Source organism: Oncorhynchus masou, chromosome 20, assembly GCF_036934945.1.
Source record: "Oncorhynchus masou masou isolate Uvic2021 chromosome 20, UVic_Omas_1.1, whole genome shotgun sequence".
Classification (NCBI taxonomy): Eukaryota; Metazoa; Chordata; class Actinopteri; order Salmoniformes; family Salmonidae; genus Oncorhynchus; species Oncorhynchus masou.
In genome coordinates, this window is record NC_088231.1 from 827,501 (window position 1) to 849,875 (window position 22,375).

Sequence of the window (22,375 nt, forward strand, 5' to 3'; positions counted from 1 at the left end):
TGAGCTGGGCCTCAGGGCAGGAGGCTGCGGTAGTAGTTCTGGTAAGGATACTGGTTCTGCTGATATTGGTTTGGCTGATGGTACTGGTTTGACTGGTGATGCTGGTTTTAATGGTACTGGTTTGGCTGGTGACTCGGCTCCCCCTGCTCTCTGGTGCCACCCGCTGACCTGTCCAAAGCACAACCACATTCACAGTATACCAAGATCATGACCACTCCTGATAACTGCAAACTCTGTTTAATTGCATTGCAGTTCACCAGTCCTAATTTTAACACATTAATTGTAATTATTTCTGGGTATCGGCATTCTCCAGTTTAGTGCAGACAGTCACAAAGTCATTGTGGATTGCATTTAGGCTAGTCGATCTGATGGGATAGGTGTAAAAAATCTACCATTTTGAAGTCAGTTCAGGAAGTAATTTGAATTTATGAATATATTCTACTATTCCATTCAGTTTATTGAGAAGTTATTGAAAATAGTTGCCCTTTCTTCCTATAATTGAATTGGAACTTTATCCCAACCCTGCAATCCAGCGGTTCATGGAATTTGTAATAACACTAGACATTGAGTTCGACATTACATTTGCCATATTCGAAGAGGCTAGACCAAGTAGACTATCATATCTAGTGGTGTAAAAAGTACTTAAGTAAAAATACTTTAAAGCACTACTTAAGTTGTTTTTTTGGGGTATCTGTACTTTACTTAGCTATTTAGATTTTTGCCAACTTTTACTTTTACTTCACTACATTCCTAAATAAAATCATGTACTTTTTACTCCATACATCTCCCCTGACACCCAAAAGTACTAGTTACATTTTGACAGGAAAATGGTCCAATTCCCATACTTATCAAGAGAACATCTCTGGTCATCCCTACTGCCTCTGATCTGGCAGACTCACTACACACAAATGCTTTGTTTGTAAATTATGTGTTGGGTGTGTCCCTGGCTATCAGTAAATATATATAATTGTGCCATCTGGTTTGCTTAATATAAGGAATTTGAAATGGTTAATAATTGTACTTGTACTTTTGATGCTTATGTACATTTCATCAAATCCATTTACTTTTGATACTTAAGTTTGTTTAAAACCAAATACTTTTAGACTTTTACTCAAGTTGTATTTTACTGGGTGACTTTCCCTTTTACTTGAGTTATTTTCTATTAAGGTATCTTTACTTTTACTCAAGTATGAAAACGGAGTACTTTTTCCATCACTGATCATATCCACTTTTTTTATTTTTTTTAATAAATTCCTCCCAAGATAATCAACAATTACCAACTCCAATAGCAGAAGCATCTGGCCAAACGTCGCACATTTTTTTGTAGAAGGGCGCCACCACATGGAGATTTGGACCATAGAAACTGTTCTGGTGCTGTTTAAGGTACTGAAAGGAATTCGTGTGTGTGTGTGTGTGTGTGTGTGTGTGTGTGTGTGTGTGTGTGTGTGTGTGTGTGTGTGTGTGTGTGTGTGTGTGTGTGTGTGTGTGTGTGTGTGTGTGTGTGTGTGTGTGTGTGTGTGTGTGTGTGTGTGTGTGAGAGAGAGAGAGAGACTATTCAACTTTGTTGCGCAGTATTTCTCCATCCTATTATTCGTTTAGCTAGAGATCACGTTGCAATAGGCTACTCACCAAAGATGGGCAGCCGTGGTTTAACCGGATCAAGGGCTACTGAGACTTCGACTCCTTCGGGGATTGGCTGCGAGACCAGGCTGAAACTGCTCTGCTTCGGCGGAGCCTTGTCATAAGGATAACCTGTGGCCCTTCTTGTGTTTTGACCTCGGAAAACAAAGTCGAGGTCCCCATCCCGCAATAGCGGTGGTACAACTTCGTCACTCCCAGCGTAATCTCTGGAGTAGCCTCTGAGAGAGAGGGTTTCTGGGTCTATGAGTCTTGATAACGGGTGCTGAATGGCTGGTAGTCGAAGAGAAGCAACCGAGGACAGTCTAGACATTGTATCTGTCATACTCCAGGATAAAAACGGTCGCAAACGTCACATGGTGATGATAGCACAAAATAGTCCTATTGAACTATATTCGTTATTAATTCTTCCTCGATAGCTTATTCTACTCTATGCTGAAGTTCCTTCACTGCGTACGACGGCAAAGGTTAATTTTTTGTGCCTCGTCTCCAACTCGAGATGGTTTTGCAGAATAGGCTAGGTGCGCGGTTGCTACAGACAACAGAAAGCACTCCAGCCCTCTCCACCAAAGTTTATTTATTGCGGTGGTAAATGGTGGGGTGGAGTTGTCAACTCAAAGAACAATGGTGTTGTTATTGGCTTTATGTGGTATTTTTATGTGTGCAACTTGTCAAATTGATAGCCTCACAGCTGAAATACCCCACTGCGCAAAAACTGGTTGAATCAACGTTGTTTACCTGTCATTTCTACCAAAAAAATGTGATGAAGTTGAATCAACGTGGAAAACTGGTTGGATTTCCAAAAAGTCATCAATGTAAGGTTTTTATTTTTTACTTTTTAAACAACACATTTTCCGAACTGTGGGAAATGTAACCTACATGCAACCTTAATTATAGTTGTTTTAAAGTAGGCCTATAGCATTCGTCCCATTTAAAGTTATTTGAGTGGGTTTCAATAGCCTATTATATTTATTGCTGCCTGTCAAAATGCAATGCACTGATCGCAGTTGCTATGCAGCCTGCAAACAACTGCTAAAATTGGTGTGTAGCAAAACCAGAGAAATGTGAGATCATTACTCGCATTACTCATTGCATAACTGTAGTCATATAGTGATAATAAATCCCACCAGCCATTTGCGTAATTTGCGCAGTTAGCCTATTGCAATGTGCGGGCACGTGCGTGTAGGATTTGGTCCCATTCCAACAGGGCACAAGTCAAGCTCCTATGCACGTCGAGCACGGAGCGACGCATTTGTCGGCTAATTATCGGTAGATATTGACGCCCCCTGCGCGCACACATGACCTATTCGTGCAGGATCTCTTGATCTCCACGCTGCAGCCATAGGTCTCATGGAAATGCTGACACGAGGAGCATGTATAGGCTATTAACGTTGTGCTTGGAATTTGAAACAAGGTGGGCTTCTATAACCACACAGACTCATTAGCTTATTAGTTATCAATGGGATTCTGCTGGCATTCACCTACATTATTATTTGTCACAGGTGAAAGGGCAAAGCAATGGTTTTGGGGCAGATAGCTTATAATTAACTCGGTAATCAGGGTTGTAAGTATAGGAAAACTCTATAGTAAAATAGTAGGCTATATTCTTCCCACACAGTACAGACTATAGACAGCAAGTAGGCTATAACTTAATATGTGTGTACGTTAACATCTCTTTGATTCAAAACATTAGTATTTTAGGTACATTATTGATGCATTACTGTTGTGCAAACAGAACTAGAGCTTGATTGAATTCGACTGTTACTGTCTCAGCAACCAAGTGGAGAGTGAATGGTGTGGGCGCACGCGGGTCTTTGGCAGCAACTCCAGGTCCTTTTGTACATTTAATTACAGGGCTTATGTTTTGTTGACATAGGTTACTATTGTGTTGGTTCAGTCACAAGCTACATAATGTTCTGCAATAGACTATATTCGGCTGTATCCAAGTAACGATCAAACATGCTTTCCTGTGTGTGAGACATGCAAGAATATGAGTCTGTTTTCAAAGCTGGAACAACAGGTTAGAAATGGTTAAAACGACGAACCTACTGTAACATGTTTGGCTGAAGGTTTTGGCCTAATGCATACAAAACGGAGGAATACTTTCGTTCCAGGGATGAAAGCTGGTCCTAAATAGCCAACGTTGTTAGCAGGAACAGGCCTGAAGATATGAAAAATACAATTCCATTGACAATTAACGATAATTACAAAGAAGGCCATAATCAGCACATATGACCTACTTCTGCGCTGTAGGTCACATTGACATTTTGTTAAATGGAGACGCGCGTGCTTCTGGCTCTTTAAAACGCATCATAGGCGACAGGGCAGGCTATGAAGCAAATCCTTACCACACCATTAATAACATCACAATGTTTAAAAGTTGGCAAGCTAAGTTAAAGTCTTCAAAGTCGCATGCATACCAGTAACAATGTCACCCTCTCGCCCTCGCTGTTAATGTGTGAATTTTGATGGCCTAATTGCCAGGCCTAACCTCTTAAATCACATTTATCAGAACAATAAGACCTATATTGAATTATGAAGATACATCAAAAAGCTAAACTAAGCTAGCCTACCCATGTGTTAATTGCACACTGTATCATGGTGCCCACCCTAAACTGCGATAAAACTTTGGCCTAAAGAATAAATTGTGCATAAATAATGATAAATAGCTGTGATGTTGTGATGTTATTAAATAGCAGAAAAAGAATTATTATCTAACACCACTGTATAACTGGAAAATGACTTTGCCCTTTAAAAGTCCCGAAGTGTTCTATTACACTTTATTTAATAGACATGGCTAAGATTCGAACCTTAACCTAGGATATTTATTTAGCCTCGCCAATCTGTTCGACCGTCTGCATATCCATCACCCCCAAATTCTCGCGATATATAGCCCAGATATATTATGCGGGATGGGGGCGCTTCGTCCACTTGGAGGGGCGTTGGGTTTCTTTGAGGGTGTCTTGGTGAGGACTGTCTGGAACTTTTACGGTCTGACCTCTACTCCACGAGGAGGAACTTGAAAACATGTCGGACGCGGTGGTTAGCTTCATTAAGGACTTTTTGGCTGGTGGCATTGCTGCTGCCATCTCCAAGACAGCTGTTGCTCCAATTGAGAGAGTAAAGTTGTTGCTCCAGGTAAGACTGAGTGAGAATAATTGTTTTCCAGTCTCTGTCATAAAGTTAATATATTATTGGTTATCCATTGAGTAAGATTGTAATACAATTAGATTCATATGGCAAATGGTTTTCATTCAAAAGACATGCGAAAAGCGCATTGGAGACGTTTCTTACGCACATGACTTGTCGCTGTCCAAGGTGGTATTGAGTTTTCTAATTTGATTCGATAGGACTCAGGATTTGGCCTTTCGTTCAGAACAGAAACCGAATCATATGAATTTCAGGTCATAAAAGAAAAATGACTATTTTGAATAACATAAAGTTAATTTATTTGATGCGTTCCTATATTTTAATGTTGATTTCAAGTACACGTAATGCTATGTTTCGATTAATAGGATGATAATTAATTGTTCCAAAATGTCGATAATCGTTTGGATATAAGAGCGGCGATATTTGGTTTAGGCCTAGGCTACAGCTAAATTTATCCAGACGCATGCAATCCAATACACTCAGACTGTGCTCAAGTGACATGAAGCAATGGCCAGTATACAACAGCGCTGAGAATAGCTCATTATAACAAAAATCGCACACTTGCATTCCTACAAACCCGTGAGTAATCATTGAATTAAAGTGAATTAGGAATTTTCCCAACAACAAACTCAATATTGTTACGCTCTTGCTATAAGCATACCTACCACCCTGCATACCACTGCCGGCTTGCTTCTGAAGTTAAATTAAGCAGGGTTGGTCCTGGTCAGTTCCTGGATGGGAGACCAGATGTTGCTGGAAGTGGTGTTGGAGGGCCAGTAGGAGGCACTCTGTCCTCTGGTCTAAAAAAAATATCCCAATTCTCCAGGGCAGTGATTGGGGATACTGCCCTGTGTAGTGTGCAGTCTTTTGGATGTGATGTTAAACGGGTGTCCTGACTCTCTGAGGTCATTAAAGATCCCATGGCACTTATCGTAAGAGTAGAGGTGTTAACCCTGGTGTCCTGGCTAAATTCCAATATTTGGCCCTCAAACCATCACGGTCACCTAATAATCCCCAGTTTACAATTGTCTCATTCATCCCCCTCCTCTCCCCTGTAACTATTCCCCAGGTCGTTGCTGCAAATGAGAACTTGTTCTCAGTCAACTTACCTGATAAATAAATAAACATAAATAAAAAAGATAAACTTCAGTTGCGTAATACAAAGTAGGCCTAAAGTACAATGATAAAATCCAATTGACATGTTGTTGTTTTTTTGCATACTGAATTGAGGCTAAATTGAAAAATTAATTGTCTTCTGTTGTTCTGCTCTCCAGGTCCAACATGCCAGCCAACAAATCACAAAGGAAATGCAGTACAAAGGGATCATGGACTGCGTCAGGAGGATTCCCAAAGAGCAAGGCTTTATCTCCTTCTGGAGAGGCAACCTGGCCAATGTGATTCGTTACTTCCCCACCCAAGCCCTCAACTTCGCTTTCAAGGACAAGTACAAGAAGATCTTCCTTGGAGGAGTGGACCAGAAGACACAGTTCTGGCGTTGGTTCGCCGGGAACCTGGCATCCGGTGGCGCGGCCGGTGCCACCTCTCTTTGCTTCGTTTACCCGCTTGACTTCGCCAGAACCAGGCTCGCGGCCGACATCGGAAAAAGTGGAGCTGAGAGAGAGTTCAGCGGTCTTGGCAGCTGTCTCAGCAAAATCTACAAAGCCGACGGTATCAAGGGCCTGTACCAGGGATTCAACGTGTCTGTCCAGGGCATCATCATCTACAGAGCTGCTTACTTCGGAGTCTATGACACAGCCAAGGGTGAGGCGCATGAGCTAAAGTAAAATCATACATTTAACTAGCTGTTTGCAATTGGACGTTGTTTAAAGTATTGTATTTTACAAAAAATAGGCGCAGAATCCCAATTATGTTGCTCTGCGTCATCGTCTAGGTATGCTGCCCGACCCCAAGAACACGCACATCTTCATCAGCTGGATGATTGCCCAGAGCGTCACCGCAGTTGCCGGTATTATTTCATACCCATTTGACACCGTCAGACGTCGTATGATGATGCAGTCTGGACGCAAATCAGGTGAGCTAGTTGTAGGCCTACTCGTTGAATCATATCAATGAATGACCGTCATAGTAAATAAGAACATGTTCTTAACTGACTTGCCTAGTAAAATAAAGGTTACGGCACATTACGCATGGCAATTGTCATTGAATTGCCTACAGTAGGCCTATATTTCACATTTTAATGATCAATGTGTCGATTTCAATAGCGGACATCATGTACACTGGCACAATCGACTGCTGGAAGAAGATCGCCAAGAACGAGGGAGGCAAAGCCTTCTTCAAGGGGGCCTGGTCCAACGTGATCCGAGGCATGGGCGGCGCCTTCGTCTTGGTGCTCTACGACGAGATCAAGAAGTACACATAAACATTCACAACTCCATAGGAAACCCTTCACCACATGTCTTAATTGGATCATATAATGATAACAGCTTGGGTGAATTGTCGGGGGTATATGTGTATTCTATTGAGCCAGCCCAGGAGTTGGTTGCTAGTTATCCTTCTCGCCAGTGTATTTGGTCATGTGAGGAACACACCGACTCTGAAAGCTGTATATATCTTACCCAAGATGTACAGATAAACGCACATCCAGGCCTGCCAGTTGACTGTCAAACTGGTCCAGAAAAGGGATTTTTCCATTTAATTACATGCCTACTGCAAACAAAGATTCATCCTCTCTCCTCAGTTCTTTCTTTCTCTCATAGTAAGTCAAACGAATGTACTCTTCACAGCAGCTGCTGTCTTCCAAGGGCCTTATGTTCCTGTGTTGTGTCATATCTCATGTCCCACAATAAACATTATTTTACTTATTTTAATAAAGATGAAAATACCTACTAAGCTGCTTTGGTGCATTCCTTTGTCATTCATATTTCATATATGTTTTATTGAAATATTGTATACAATATACAACATAATATACAGTATAACATAATACATCAAAACATTTAGGCAAGGGTTACTAGTTCCAGGCTCTGACTTGGTCTATAGGGGTTAGAAATATCATCCCATCCCATTTTCTTGGGCTGGCTATAGAGATCATTCTATTGGGAGCCAGCCTTGATGGGAATCATATAGCCCAGTGCCTCATCAGCTGCCATGCTTCATAGTATTTGTTATGTACATAACAGATACAAATCTAATATTACTCCAATTTTCTCAAACATCAGGATTTACTAGGCTATACATACACATTACTATAAATGACATAAAAAACACAAAAAAGGCCAACAAACTTGATGCTTGCAATACCACTACCAACATTCAAATGTATTACTTTTCCTGTGCCAACCCTCAAAAAACAATTTATTTGAGTAAGTTTATAGTACTAATTAATTACAACTACTGGTTAATATTTTCCTTGTTTTTTTTCTGTTGATGACTTATAGTGCTGGGTCAGGACTTCTGACCATGACACAGCCAATCACTGGTCTATTTCCCCTGCAGCTGTTGTAGCCATCGTGTGTGTGCGTGTGACATTATGTCATTGTGAGTGATAATTATTCATGTCCACAACAAGCCAGATTTGCTGCCCGTTAAGTGCGTCTGCATTGGCAGTCTTTGTTGCCACGTGGATGGTATGCAGCTAACTGGCCTACAAAAGACAGCTGCCACAAGTGTAAAAGTCCTGTGGACATTGTTTGAGCTCATTTGACCACGGACAGACATGATTGGTGCGCGCAACAAGCAGCTTTATTGGAAAACATCAAGAAATTTGCACAGGATCACAATAAAGAAAAATATATATATATATGACTAATTCTCCCATAATATTCTAAAAAAAGCTTTACCAGACCACAAAGATATATCTCTCTCATTATTCATGATAATGTAAGAACAATTACAGAAAAGTTCCACTTGAAAATATTTCACAAGAGTGCAAATACAGCACGGAATACTTAGTGCTTACTCTATTCACTAAGCATATTGATAAGCACCACCTGCTAAGCTGACAAATGAATGTTTTTTTATTTTTTTTTATAGTTGAACCATATTACCTATATCTAGGCTATAGCCAGGTTATATCTTCCATTACAACAGAAGCACAGTTCACAATACTTTATAGCAGCTAGCCGTAGGTCCTGGGAAGCAATAGTGAAGCAGTTTTATGAGAATTGTTGTATAACGGCAACACTATCATTCTTACATCATATCAGACTGGTTTTCCGGACCCAAATGAAGCCTACTACTCCTGGACTAAAAAGTATGCTCCAAGGAAAAAAATTAATCGAAAGTTATTTTAGGCTTAGTCTAAATCTGGGAAACAGACAATCAGTGTCAGATCCCTTTATTTATTAGAATTGAGGGCTAAAACAGAATCACTGGACAAGTGCATGATCAGAGCACAATGTAGATTTAGTTTGGACAAAGTGTGACCAATTTCTGGCTTCGCACATCTCTGACACAGATCCTTCATTGTGTGGGACACTCCTAACAACCTAAACTTAACCATCTGGGGGAAGAATGTCAAACTGACCTTGGATCAATGTTTAGGGGCAACTATTGACTTATAGGTAAGGACTTGGAAGGGGTGGGGGAGTTGGGGAATGGGGATCCTCCCTGAGCACAGCTCTCAGGACCATGCTGCTCGGGACGCTGCCGTACTGGCGTGCCTGGGTAGGGGTGTGGAGGTGGTAGCGATGGCAGATGATGCCCTGGCACTATGGTGGTTGCGGTTGGTACTGCCAGGCCTGGGGCTCTTTCCTGAAGAAAAAACAACAAGACAACAGGGGTCAATAGTCCTACTGATTTACATACTATTACTACTACATTAATTATATGCTAGTATTACTATACTACACATATGATGAAACAACAAGACAACATGCGTCAATAGTACTACTGATTTACATACTATTGCTACTACATCAATTACATACTGGTATTACTATACTACACATATGATGTACTACCTTCTCCCAAATTTAACTCCCTCAATGTAAAAATATATGGGCTATGTACATTCGAGTACAACAGTACATCACATTTGACATTTGTGGGGTGGGAAAAAGGGAAACAAAAAAACAGCTGTGAGCATTTGTTATAATTTTGTGCATTTTAAACACAGATAGATCACTCAAAAACTATATTTTAATATTTGTTCATAAGAAAAATGGTGCATGTCAGCAGCCACTTTCAGTACAGTATGCAGTACAGCCACACAAAGGGGATGCCGCCGGGAAATTTGAGGCATTATCAAGTGCTTGTCAAATTGTGAAAGAGAGAGACTGATAAAGTGTGTACAGCCTGCACAAAAAACTAAGCAGAGCTCATGCCTTTCATGCAACTTTTTTCAAATCATCATTAGAGTCGCATCATGTAGCCTTAGAAAGTATTAAAAATCAAAACATATAGCTCAACTAAAGTTACATAAATAACTCTAAATTAAGCATACAGGAGTAACTGTTTCTTTGTTAACCGCTCACCACAGATTTCCACATGTGCGCATTCACTCAAATCGTTTGGAAAAAATATATTTTATTTTATTCAATTGTATTCTTCATACTATAAAATAATTCCATGGAATTCTAAGCAAATGTTGTCTGCTAAATGAACTAGTGTAGCCCACAGCCATATGGCATAGCCAGATCAGTACCATACATAAGGACAACTCAGAGTATGCTATTCTGTTCTTCTGAAATAACTATATTTTCTTCATATCATGTTTCTTTAGACCGGTCTAAAATAAATAATGGATTTATTGTGATGGTGTAGGCTATATTACATGGATTTATTAGACTTTATAAAATGTAGATGCTCCAAAGGTCTGCATCAGTGGCTTGTAGGCTTATGTGTTGAAGCCAGAAGATGCTACATGAGTTTATGTTAATTAATGGTCAATTACCGTGAGACCGGCAGTTATTTGTTTGACAATCACCGTGAGCAGCCCTATGCGTGAGCAGCCCTATGCGTGAGCAGATAATTTATCAAAATACAAGTAATCTGAACACAAGTGTGACACGTGTGCATACAGCAGGGAGTAATATGTATGTTTTAGTCTTCACATATCACAACTTATTTCAGCATATTGATTATGAATTTGGACATTTAAAACCGGTGACACTCGGCTACAGTATATAGTATATATAAAAAATACAGGAAGCAGCAACAATATAATTTCCAACTTATGTTTTAGGAATATACATTTTAATATTATTTCTCATCATGATTCTACTTCATCATGTAAAAACTAGTGAATGCTATGATTTATTTTTGATATCATGAAAATTTGTTTGCCCTGGCTACAGTGGAAGTGCTCAGTGCTTATGATCTCGAAAACATTACATGCTAAAAGAAAATGGGATTATATTAACAGTGGACTAATGGAAAAAATACCAAAATATGTTTTGAGTAAAGTGATCCTTCAAAAGAACAAAAATAAAAGATGCCAATTCAGTCTCTCTTAATGAATGACAGAAATAAGTATCGTCTTTGGGCTATTGAGAGCTATTGAGCATCAGTTCTTCAGAGAGTTGACCTGGTGACGTTCTGCTGGAGGACCGCTCCATCTTGGAGGGCGATCTGTCCATGGCAGAGAGCGAGGTGGCGATGCCCAGGTATCCGGCCTGGCGCTGGTAGTCTGCCAGCTGCTCTGCCCTCTTCATGCCCCGGGTAGGCCTCACTGACTCTAGCCTCCGCAGGAAAGCCTGGTGAGAAATGGTGGTAACAATTTCCATGAAGGTACCTGTATAATGTCTTCCTAAGACACTCATAACCTATACATATCACATTCAAATGCAGTGCAAACACCAATTGCAAGACATAACTACAATATTAACTTGCGGTCGTTGTCATAAGGTGAAGTATGCAGATATGAAATGGCTATTAACTGCTCTATTAATACGGTGAGGGTTATGAAGCCATTAGGTGCCCATCATCATTTTCAAACACTGGCAGAGCATAAAACACTATTTTACATTCCTTTTCCAGATTGGACCTGAAAATCCTAATATAATTGTGTGTCTAGCAATGGATACCTTTAGGTACTGCAAAGAATTCAACAGCATTGGTAACTATCTGGTACCGAATAGTATACAGTCATGGCCAAAAGTTTTAGGAATGACAAAAATATGAATTTCCACAAAGCTTGCTGCTTCAGTGTCTTTAGATATTTTGTCTGATGTTACTATGGAACACTGACGTATAATTGCAAGCATTTCATAACTGTGTCAAAGGCTTTAATTAACAATTACATGAGGTTGATGCAAACAGTCAATATTTGCAGTTTTGACACTTCTTTTTTAAGACCTCTGTAATCTGCCCTGACATGCTGTCAATTAACTTCTGGGCCACATCCTGACTGATGGCAGCCTATTCTTGCATAATCAATGCTTGGAGTTTGTCAGAATTTGTGGATTTTTGTTTGTCCACCCGCCTCTTGAGGATTGACCACAAGTTCTCAATGGGATTAAGGTCTGGGGAGTTTCCTGGCCATGGACCCAAAATATCGATGTTTTGTTCCCCGAGCCACTTAGTTATCACTTTTGCCTTATGGCAAGGTGCTCGACCATGCTGGAAAAGGCATTGTTCGTCACCAAACTGTTCCTGGATGGTTGGGAAAAGTTGCTCTCGGAGGATATGTTGGTACCATTCTTTATTCATGGCTGTGTTCTTAGGCAACATTGTGAGTGAGCCCACTCCATTGGCTGAGAAGCAACCCCACACATGGTCTCAGAATGATTTACTGTTGGCATGACACAGGACAGATGGTCGCGCTCACCTTGTCTTCTCCAGACAAGCTTTTGTCCGGACGCCCCAAACAATCAGAAAGGGGATTCATCAGAGAAAATGACTTTAACCCAGTCCTCAGTAGTCCAATCCCTGCACCTTTTGCAGAATATCATTCTTTCCCTGATGCTTTTCCTGGATAGAAGTGGCTTCTTTGCTGCCCTTCTTGACACTGGGCCATCCTCCAAAAGTCTTCTTCTCACTGTGCGTGCAGATGCACTCACACCTGCCTGCTGCCATTCCTGAGCAAGCTGTGTACTGGTGGTGCCCCGATCCCGCAGCTGAATCAACTTTAGGAGACGGTCCTGGCGCTAGAGGGACTTTCTTGGGCGCTCTGAAGCCTACTTCACAACAATTGAACCGCTTTCCTTGAAGTTCTTGATGATCCGATAAATGGTTGATTTAGGTGCAATCTTACTGGCAGCAATATCCTTGCCGGTGAAGCCCTTTTTGTGCAAAGCAATGATGACGGCACGTGTTTCCTTGCAGGTAACCATGTTCGACAGAGAAAGAACAATGATTCCAAGCACCACCCTCCTTTTGAAGCTTCCAGTCTGTTATTCAAACTCAATCATCATGACAGAGTGATCTCCAGCCTTGTCCTCGTCAACACTCACACCTGTGTTAACGAGGGAATCACTGACATTATGTCAGCTGGTACTTTTGTGGCAGGGCTGAAATGCAGTGGAAATGTTTTGGGGGGATTCAGTTAATTTGCATGGCAAAGAGGGACGTTGCAATTCATCTGATCATTCTTCATAACATTATGGAGTACATGCAAATTGCCATCATACAAACTGAGGCAGCAGACTTTGTGAAAATGAATATTTGTGTCATTCTCAACTTTTGGCCACGACTGTACAGTATAAGCTAATAGTGTTTTTCAAAAGGTAAATATTGTGTAATTGTGCACTACAGACCACTTTGTCTATTTTGATTATGCCAGCCCAGTGTCATTGATAGAGTAGGCAGCTGAAGGCATGCTGCACACACAATTTTATTAGCACACTTCAGTTAAACAAATTGGATCTGTCAACAGCGTCAAAGGGAACAAGCCTTACAAATCCACTGGACATGAGCCATTACCATTATAAACTCAGCAAAAAAATAAAAGTCCTTTCACTGTCAACTGCGTTTATTCTCAGCAAACTTAACATGTGTAAATATTTGTATGAACATAACAAGATTATACAACTGAGATACAAACTAAACAGGTTCCACAGACATGACCACAGACGTGACTAAAAGAAATGGAATAAAGTATCCCTGAACAAAGGGGGGGTCAAAAGTAACAGTGTGGCCACCAGCTGCATTAAGTACTGCAGTGCATCTCCTCCTCATGTCTCCCCTGTAACGCACAGCATTGAGATTGCCTTTAATGACAACAAGCTCAGTCCAATGATGCTGTGACCCACCGCCTCAGACCATGATGGGCCCTCCACCTCCAAATCGATCCCGCTCCAGAGTACAGGCCTCAATGTAACGCTCATTTCTTCAACGATAAACGCGAATCCGACCATCACCCCTGGTGAGACAAAACCGCGACTCGTCAGTGAAGAGCACTTTTTGCCAGTCCTGTCTGGTCCAGAGATGGTGGGTTTGTGCCCATAGGCAACATTGTTGCCGGTGATGTCTGGTGCGAACATGCCTTACAACAGGCCGACAAGCCCTCAATCCAGCCTCTCTCAGCCTATTGTGGACACTGATGGTGGGATTGTGCGTTCCTGGTGTAACTCGGGTAGTTGTTGTTGCCATCCTGTACTTGACCCACAGGTGTGATGTTCGGATGTACCGATCCTGTGCAGGTGCTGTTACATGTGGTCTGCCACTGCGAGGATGATCAGCTGTCAGTCCTGTCTCCCTGTAGCGCTGTCTTAGGCATCTCACAGTACAGACATTGCAATTTATTGCCCTGGCCACATCTGCAGTCCTCATGCCTCCTTGCAGCATGCCTAGATGAGCAGGGTCCCTGGCCATCTTTCTTTTGGTGTTTTTAGTAGAAAGGCCTTTTTAGTGTCCTAAGTTTTCATAACTGTGAACTTAATTGCCTACCATCTGTCAGCAGTTCGTGTCTTAATGACCGTTCCACAGGTGCATGTTCATAAATTGGCTGTAGAAATATAACCACTCTCAAATTGAAAGACAAGAGTAAAGGATGAAAGGACTGACCATCTATGATACAAAAATTACAGTTTTAAACAAGTTTAAAAAAACTGCAAAACAGTGTTTGTTAACAGTTACTTTGTTTACAAACACTGGAGTAAAACAAGCTTATATTTTGGGTTCGTTTATGAATTGTTTTGTACCACTGTTTCTCCCCAATTGGTAGTTACAGTCTTGTCCCATCGCTGCAAGTCCCGTATGGACTCGGGAGAGGCGAAGGTCGAGAACTGTGCGTCCTCCGAAACACAACCCAGCCAAGCTGCTTCTTGACATAACGCCCGCTTAACCCGGAAGCCAGCCGCACCAAAGTGTTGGAGGAAACACTGTACACCAAGCGACCGTGTCAACATGCATTGCACCCGGCCCTCCACAAGAGTTGCTAGTGTGCTATGGGACAAGAACATCCCTGCCGACCAAACTCTCCCCTAACCCGGACGACGCTGGGCCAATTGCACACCACCCCATGGGTCTCCAGGTCGCGGCCGGCTGTGACCGAGCCTGGACTTGAACCAATCTCTAGTGGCCTTAGACCACTGCACCACTCGGGAAGCCCATATTTAGGGTTCTGATGGGGTATGAAAGTTGAACTAAGCTCATGAGGCATATACAGTGCCTTGCGAAAGTATTCGGCCCCCTTGAACTTTGCAACCTTTTGCCACATTTCAGGCTTCAAACATAAAGATATAAAACTGTATTTTTTTGTGAAGAATCAACAACAAGTGGGACACAATCATGAAGTCGAACGACATTTATTGGATATTTCAAACTTTAACAAATTATAAACGGAAAAATTGGGCGTGCAAAATTATTCAGCCCCCTTAAGTTAATACTTTGTAGCGCCACCTTTTGCTGCAATTACAGCTGTAAGTCGCTTGGGGTATGTCTCTATCAGTTTTGCACATCGAGAGACTGAAATTTTTGGGATGAGCCATTGCACCAAAACAGCAGTGAAGTTGATACTCACGCTTCAACGCACTAAGTTGTTGCAGAAATTGAACTACTATGCTCTTTACTTTCTGCATCTACGTCAATACGCTGACTCTATCTTTAACACATTATTGACAAAGGATGACGTAATCTGGACATATTTTGATTTGCGACAGCCGCAAAGTATGTGTGCTGGTAGTTAGTTAAAAACACAACATATGTACATTAACTGTGAACACCGTATGTCTACTGCACAGCTTTTGTATGTGTGTGAGTGAGTGAGTGAGTAAGAGAAGAGAGAGAGTACTAATTCAATTTAATTTGCGCAGTAGTTTATTCAGAGATGGATTTGGGTAAATCCAGTCAATAAGATGAGCATGCAGATGAGGTTCTACGATGTCATAACCCCCCCCCAACCAACCCCCACACCCCTTTACCATTCCTTGTGACATTACACAAGAGAAACGCTTTGCTGACTTGAGACTTTGGGCCCCTCTCCCTAATTTAACTGGTTGGTTGGCCCTTAGCCATGACCTTGCCCTTATTGGAAGTACATGGCACGAGTTCACATTAACTCTTCTTTAGACACAGTCCACACTAATTAAAACTACTTGACCCCTCCGATCATGTTCAATATCTAGGTCTCTTGCAAATAGATTTTATTTCAATGAGAAACTGGGTAAATAAAAGTGGAAATTAAACTAAAGTATTAGCCAAGCACATTACCAAAACACAAAATAATTGGGTCACTGTGGCAAGATCATATGGCATTTTTATATATATTTCATGTGAGCAGACAGTTCATGTAGAAACAGAAACATTTCCAAGGCCATTACCACCAGAGACTTTAATGAAACTGGGAGAGGATAGTGAACCCTGAAAAGCAGAGGTAAAAACGTGGCCCATTGAGAGTAAAAATAACCAGCCAGTAGCTCAAAATGTCACATGCAGTCACGCTCCCACCAACAAGCCCTACGGAGCGGAAATCTCAGTAAGTGAGACAGTCAGGAAGAACTAGGAATGGAAATAGGGGAAAGGTTAAGAATGGTCCCCCATATTCCATAGGAGGCAGAACTGACCGGTACTATATCTAAACCCCTTGCTAGAAAATATATATAAAATGTTTTGTGTAAACCAATACAATCTCTCAGACAATGTGTATAACAATATCATAGAATATGCATAGAGCCAGGTAAAGGTATTCATATTTCTCTCAGGTCACAATTTGGATTGTCCCAAATTATGATCTACAGATGGTCAAACTATCTGTTGATATGCAACTGCTTGGTAAAGTTAGGGTTAGAATAAGGGTTAGGTTAAGGTCAGGGTTAGGGCTATTGTTAGTGGATTGTTAGTTGAAATGTTGTTGATGGTAATTGAATATCTACAAACCATCTACTTGGGATTCTACACATAAAGTGATACCTTCTCTCAAACTATATAGTGTACAATGAGTTAGAAGGACAGTCAACTAACCTGAACAACTCCAATGCTGGACAAATGTGCCATCTGTCAATGGAGAGACAGAGTGTGTGTGTGTGTGTGTGCGCGCGCGAGTTTATGTGAGAGGTGTATATACACATCACACGGTATATTCAATTACCACACTAAGAATAGAGGGAGGGAGAGCGTGAGGGAGAGAAACTCTCCTCCCCCTCTTGATGAGTTAAGAGAGAGAGCAAGAAAGATTGAAAGAGAGCACTGCAAGACAGCTACAGTACTGTACAGCCTGTCCTAGCCAGCACTGCTCATTGCACAATAACAGTGCGAGTTTTGGAGATAAAAGGGTGACTTTCTGACATATAGGATGACATACTTTATTTAATCACTGCAAACAATGATTAGATAAATTCCAGAATATTTGTCAAGTTCGTTTGTAGAGACGGACCAGAGACGGATGTTGAGTTCCACATAATTTATTGAAAGTGAAACTTAGCAAAACAATAAACGAACAACAAACCATGACTACAGAGGTGCTATGTGCACTTACTAAAAACAATATCCCATAAAACACAGGTGGAAAAAAATGGTCCCCAATTAGAGAGACAACGATAGCCAGCTGCCTCTAATTGGGAATCATACCAAACACCAACATAGAAAAACTATTCTAGAACCCCACATATAAAATAACTAGGAAACCCCCCAGTCACGTCCTGACCTACTATACCATAGGGGGAAAAAGACTCTCTATGGTCAGGGCGTGACAGTACAAAGGTGCGGACTCGGCCTCAAAACCTGAAACAAATGGGGAGGGTGGTGGTGGGGGGTCTCGCGGATCTGCCAGCATTGGTGGCGGCTTTGGTGCGGGGACGAAGAACCTGCTCATCCCATGGATACGCCAGCATCGGGGGTGGCTCTGGTGCGGGACGAAGAACCCGCTCAGCTCGCAGATCCACCATCTTTGGTGGCGGCTCTGGTGCGGGACAAGGAACCCGCTCATCCCGTGAATCCAGCCATGGACCCGGGCTGAACACTGTGCCTGGACTGGACCTCGGTATCAAGGAAGGCTCCTGCCATGGAGCGGGACTAGACACCAGATCTGGATTGGACATCAGTGCAGAGGAAGGCTCCAGCCTTGGAGCTGGACTGGACGCCGTATCTGGACTGAGCACCGGCGCAGGAAAAGGCTCCCGCCATGGAACGGGACTGGACGCTGTGCCTGGACTGGGCACCAACGCAGAAGAAGACTCTGGCATTGGAGCTGGACTGGACGCCATGCTTCGACGGCATCGGCGCAGGGGAAGGCTCCGACCGGGGACCCGTCGCCTGAAGCTCCGGACCGGGGACCCGTCGCCTGAAGCTCCGGACGGGGGACCCGTCGCCTGAAGCTCCGGACCGGGGGACCCGTCGCCTGAAGCTCCGGACCGGGGGACCGTCGCCTGAAGCTCCGGACCGGGGACCGTCGCCTGAAGCTCCGGACTGGGGAGGCGCACTGGAGGCCTGATGCGTGGTGCCGGCACAGGTGGCACCAGACTGGTGACACGCACTTCAGGGAGAGTGCGAGGAGCAGGCACAGGACATACCTGACTGGGAACACGTACTTCAGGGAGAGTGCGAGGAGCAGGCACAGGACGTACCTGACTGGGAACACGCACTTCAGGGAGAGTGCGAGGACAGGCACAGGACGTACCTGACTGTGAAGGAGCACTTGAGGGAGAGTGCGAGGAGGAGACACATGACGTAACGGACGGGAGAGGCGCACTTGAGGCCAGAAACGTGGAACCGACACAGGTTGCACCAGACTGCCACCCAGATCCTCTGGTCGGATGTTGAGCAGAACACACTTTCACAACATCTCTCTCATCTCACTCTCTCCCAACTTCGCCATTGCCTTCCTGACAGTCTCTGGCTCTTCCCTCTGGTCAATCGCCAGCTCCATGTGTCCCCCTTCCCCTAAAATTTGGGGTTGTCCTTGGGCTTTCTGTAGCCGCGAACCCTGTCGTCGTCGCTGTCCTCCATTATCTCCCTCCGTCTGTCGCCAAGGAAGGGTTTCGTATCTCCCCATCACTTCTTCCAATGTCCAGAAATCCTTCCCACTTTGGGCACGCTGCTTGGTCCTGGTTTGATGGGATATTCATTTGTAGAGACGGACCAAGGTGCAGCAGATTTTGAGTTCCACATAATTTATTGAAAGTGAAACTTAGCAAAACAAAAAATGAACAACAAACCGTGACAACAGAGGTGCTACGTGCACATACTCAAAACAATATCCCATAAAACACAGGTGGAAAAAAATGCTACTTAAATATGATCCCCAATTAGAGACAGTGATAGCTAGCTGCCTCTAATTGGGAATCATACCAAACACCAACATAGAAAAACTAAACTAGAACACCACATAGAAAATAATAACTACAAAACCCCCCAGTCACGCCCTTGCCTACGATACCATAGAAAAACAAAGGCTCTCTATGGTCAGGGTGTGACAATATTTTTTTTACAAATGAAAAAAACAAACATTTAAGCTGAAATGTCTTCAGTCATTAAGTATTCATCCCCTTTGTTATGGAAAGCATAAATAAGTTCAGGAGTCACATAATAAGTTGCATGGTCTTTTAATGACTACATCATCTCTGTACCCCACACATGCAATTATCTGTAAAGTCCCTCAGTTGAGCAGTGAATTTTAAAAACGGAGTCAACCACAAAGACCAGGGAGGTTTTCCAAAGCCTCGCAAAGAACGCCACCTATTGGTAGACGGGCAAAAAAAAAAATTATATATATATAAAATGTGGCAGGGCTTGCAAACTAGCAAACAAGCAACACTGAAGCATGCACGAGAGCACCAGCTGTTCTGGACGACTATGATCATGCTCTCCATAGCCGATGTGAGCAAGACCTTTACACAGGTCAACATTCACAAGGCCGCGGGGCTAGACTGATTATTAGGATGTGCACTCAGAGCATGCATGGACCAACTGGCAAGTGTCTTCACTGACATTTTCAACCTCTCCCTGACCAAGTCTGTAATCCCAACATGTTTCAAGCAGACCATCATAGTCCCTGTGCCCAAGAAAGCAAAGGAAACCTGCCTAAAATGACTCCCGCCCTGTAGCACTCAAAAGGAACACCTATGTGAGAATTCATAGTACCCACAACATCACAGTGCCCACAAAGCTCATCACTAAGCTATGGAGCCTGGGACTAAACACCTCCCTCTGCATCTGGACCCTGGACTTCCTGACGGGCCGCCTCCCAGGTGGTAAGGGTAGGCAACAACACATCTGCCACGCTGATCATCAGCGTGCTCAGTCCCCTCCTGTACTCACTGTTCACCCACAACTGCGTGGCCAAGTCAGGATGCTCTCGATGGTGCAGCTGAAGCTGTAGAAATTTGAGTACCTGAGGACCCATGCCAAATCTTTTCAGTTTCCTGAGGGGGAATAGGCTTTGTCGTGCCCTCTTCACGGCTGTCTTGGTGTGCATGGACCATGTTAGTTCGTTGGTGATGTGGACACCTGAAGGAACCTGAAGCTCTCAACCTGCTCCACTCCAGCCCAATCGATGAGAATGGGGGCATGCTCGATCCTCTTTTTCCTGTAGTCCACAATCATCTCCTTCATCACGTTGAGGGAGAAGTTGTTGTCCTGGCCCCACATGGCCAGGTCTCTGACCTCTTTATAGGTTGTCTCGTCATTTTTGGTGACACTATTGTGTCATCGGCAAGGTTAATGATGATGTTGGAGTCGTGCCTGACCGTGCAGTCATGAGTGAACAGGGAGTACAAGAGGGGACTGAGCACCCACCCCTGAGGGGCCTCTGTGTTGAGGATCAGCATGGCGGATGTGTTGCTACCTACCCTCACCACCTGGGGCAGCCCGTCTGGAAGTCCAGGATCCAAAACATTTTCAAAGACTCCAGTCACCCAAGTCATAGAGTGTTCTCTCTGCTCCCAAATGGCAAGCGGTACCTGAGCACCAAGTCTAGGTCCAAAAGGCTCCTTAACAGCTTCTACCCTCAAGCCATAAGACTACTGAACAATTAATCAAATGGCCACAAGGACAATTTACATTGACCCCCCCCGCCCTCCTTTGTTTTTACACTGCTGCTACTCGCTGTTTATTATCTATGCATAGTCACTTAACCCCTACCTACATGTACAAATTACCTCTACTAACCTGTACATTGACTCGGTACCGGTACCCCCTGTATATAGCCTCGGTATTGTTATTTTATTCTGCTACTTTATTTTATTTAGTAAACATTTTCTTAACTCTATTTCTTGAACTGCATTGTCGGTTAACGGCTACTAAGCATTTAACGGTAAGGTCTACCTGTTGTATTCAACTTGTCTAAGTCCTATCATCAACTGATTTTAGTCATGGAATGCCATGGCTGTGGATTGCATGCATTGTTTAAATGAAATGTTGGCATATTGGCAGTTAGTTGTTTGAAATGATGGAATAATTCCTCTAAAACTGGTTGACTAGCGAGCTAACAAACATACAGTGCAGATAAATTCTTCAAATTAAATATTTTACAATATCTTCTCAATATATATATAAAAATGCAATATCTTATCACAGCAACACTATTATGGCTCTAGCCAGAAGTTTGCTTTGGCATTTATGATTTATTCTACAATTCAAACATGGAGATTATCCCAAACTCCCGTTCCACCTACACCTAAAGACGTGGATGGAAATCTCCCCTTCCATATTGTGAACTTCGGCCATGAACAACTTTACCGGCACCTGATATCACCTTTCCTACGGGAACAGCTGAGCTGCTCGGGGGAAGGTACACAGGAAACACTGCAGCGCCACTGAAACCGGTGTTAACTCCAACAAGCTGCTTGTTACCTTCAGACTGCTACTCTGTGACGATGTACGCTCAAACACCACAAAGCAAGCTAAACAACTATGCCCAAACTGTGGTAAGACCGTAAAGAATTCAAAAGCGGTGGCTTGTGATATTTGTCATTTGTTTGTTCACATAAAGTGTGTAGCTATCACCCCCTTGTCAAATGATGAAGCTGTAAAGTCTCAAAGTAACATTTTGCTTGTTTGCAATTGTATGCTGTTTAAATGCGGTGCCACACATTGAGACGCTGGATACAAGCAGGGATGATGAGAGCAATCTAGATGAGATAGTCGATGTATCAGCAGTGGGCACAGAAAATGACGTTTGACTCTTTCAATCCGAGAGAACTTCATTTTATCCATGTGAACGCACGGAGCCTTCTGCCAAAATTAGAGGAACTAAAACTCCTTGCTTCTAACACACAGGCTGCAGTAATCGCTGTGACTAAGACATGGT

General features: G+C 42.8%; 3 protein-coding genes across 5 annotated transcripts in view; 1 reads left to right on the forward strand and 2 right to left on the reverse strand.

Moving 5' to 3' along the window:
• si:ch211-197n1.2 (EF-hand calcium-binding domain-containing protein 6) overlaps positions 1-2,192 on the reverse strand; it is a 65,567-nt gene extending 63,375 nt beyond the window's left edge. The window contains 2 exon segments of the mRNA XM_064925980.1: positions 1-168; positions 1,630-2,192. The exon segment at positions 1-168 is cut by the window's left edge and continues 17 nt beyond it. Of these exon segments, the coding sequence (XP_064782052.1) occupies positions 1-168; positions 1,630-1,963 (502 nt within the window). The 5' untranslated portion in view covers positions 1,964-2,192.
• Positions 1-7,638, forward strand: part of slc25a4 (solute carrier family 25 member 4) — a 7,872-nt gene extending 234 nt beyond the window's left edge. Inside the window, exons 1-4 of one of the 2 annotated variants that reach the window (XM_064925984.1) lie at positions 1-41; positions 6,063-6,549; positions 6,680-6,820; positions 7,011-7,638. The exon at positions 1-41 is cut by the window's left edge and continues 234 nt beyond it. In XM_064925984.1, coding sequence (XP_064782056.1) covers positions 6,096-6,549; positions 6,680-6,820; positions 7,011-7,168 — 753 coding nt within the window. In that variant the 5' untranslated portion in view covers positions 1-41; positions 6,063-6,095 and the 3' untranslated portion in view covers positions 7,169-7,638. Of the gene's footprint in view, positions 42-4,179; positions 4,777-6,062; positions 6,550-6,679; positions 6,821-7,010 lie in introns of those variants that run through there. The other variant, XM_064925983.1, reaches the window with a different exon arrangement.
• An 830-nt stretch (positions 7,639-8,468) lies between these two features.
• Positions 8,469-22,375, reverse strand: part of cfap97 (cilia and flagella associated protein 97) — a 34,269-nt gene continuing 20,362 nt past the window's right edge. Inside the window, exons 7-8 of one of the 2 annotated variants that reach the window (XM_064925981.1) lie at positions 11,276-11,444; positions 8,469-9,501 (exon numbers count right to left, since the gene is read on the reverse strand). In XM_064925981.1, the coding sequence (XP_064782053.1) occupies positions 9,371-9,501; positions 11,276-11,444 (300 nt within the window). In that variant the 3' untranslated portion in view covers positions 8,469-9,370. The remainder of the gene's footprint in view (positions 9,502-11,275; positions 11,445-22,375) is intronic. The other variant, XM_064925982.1, reaches the window with a different exon arrangement.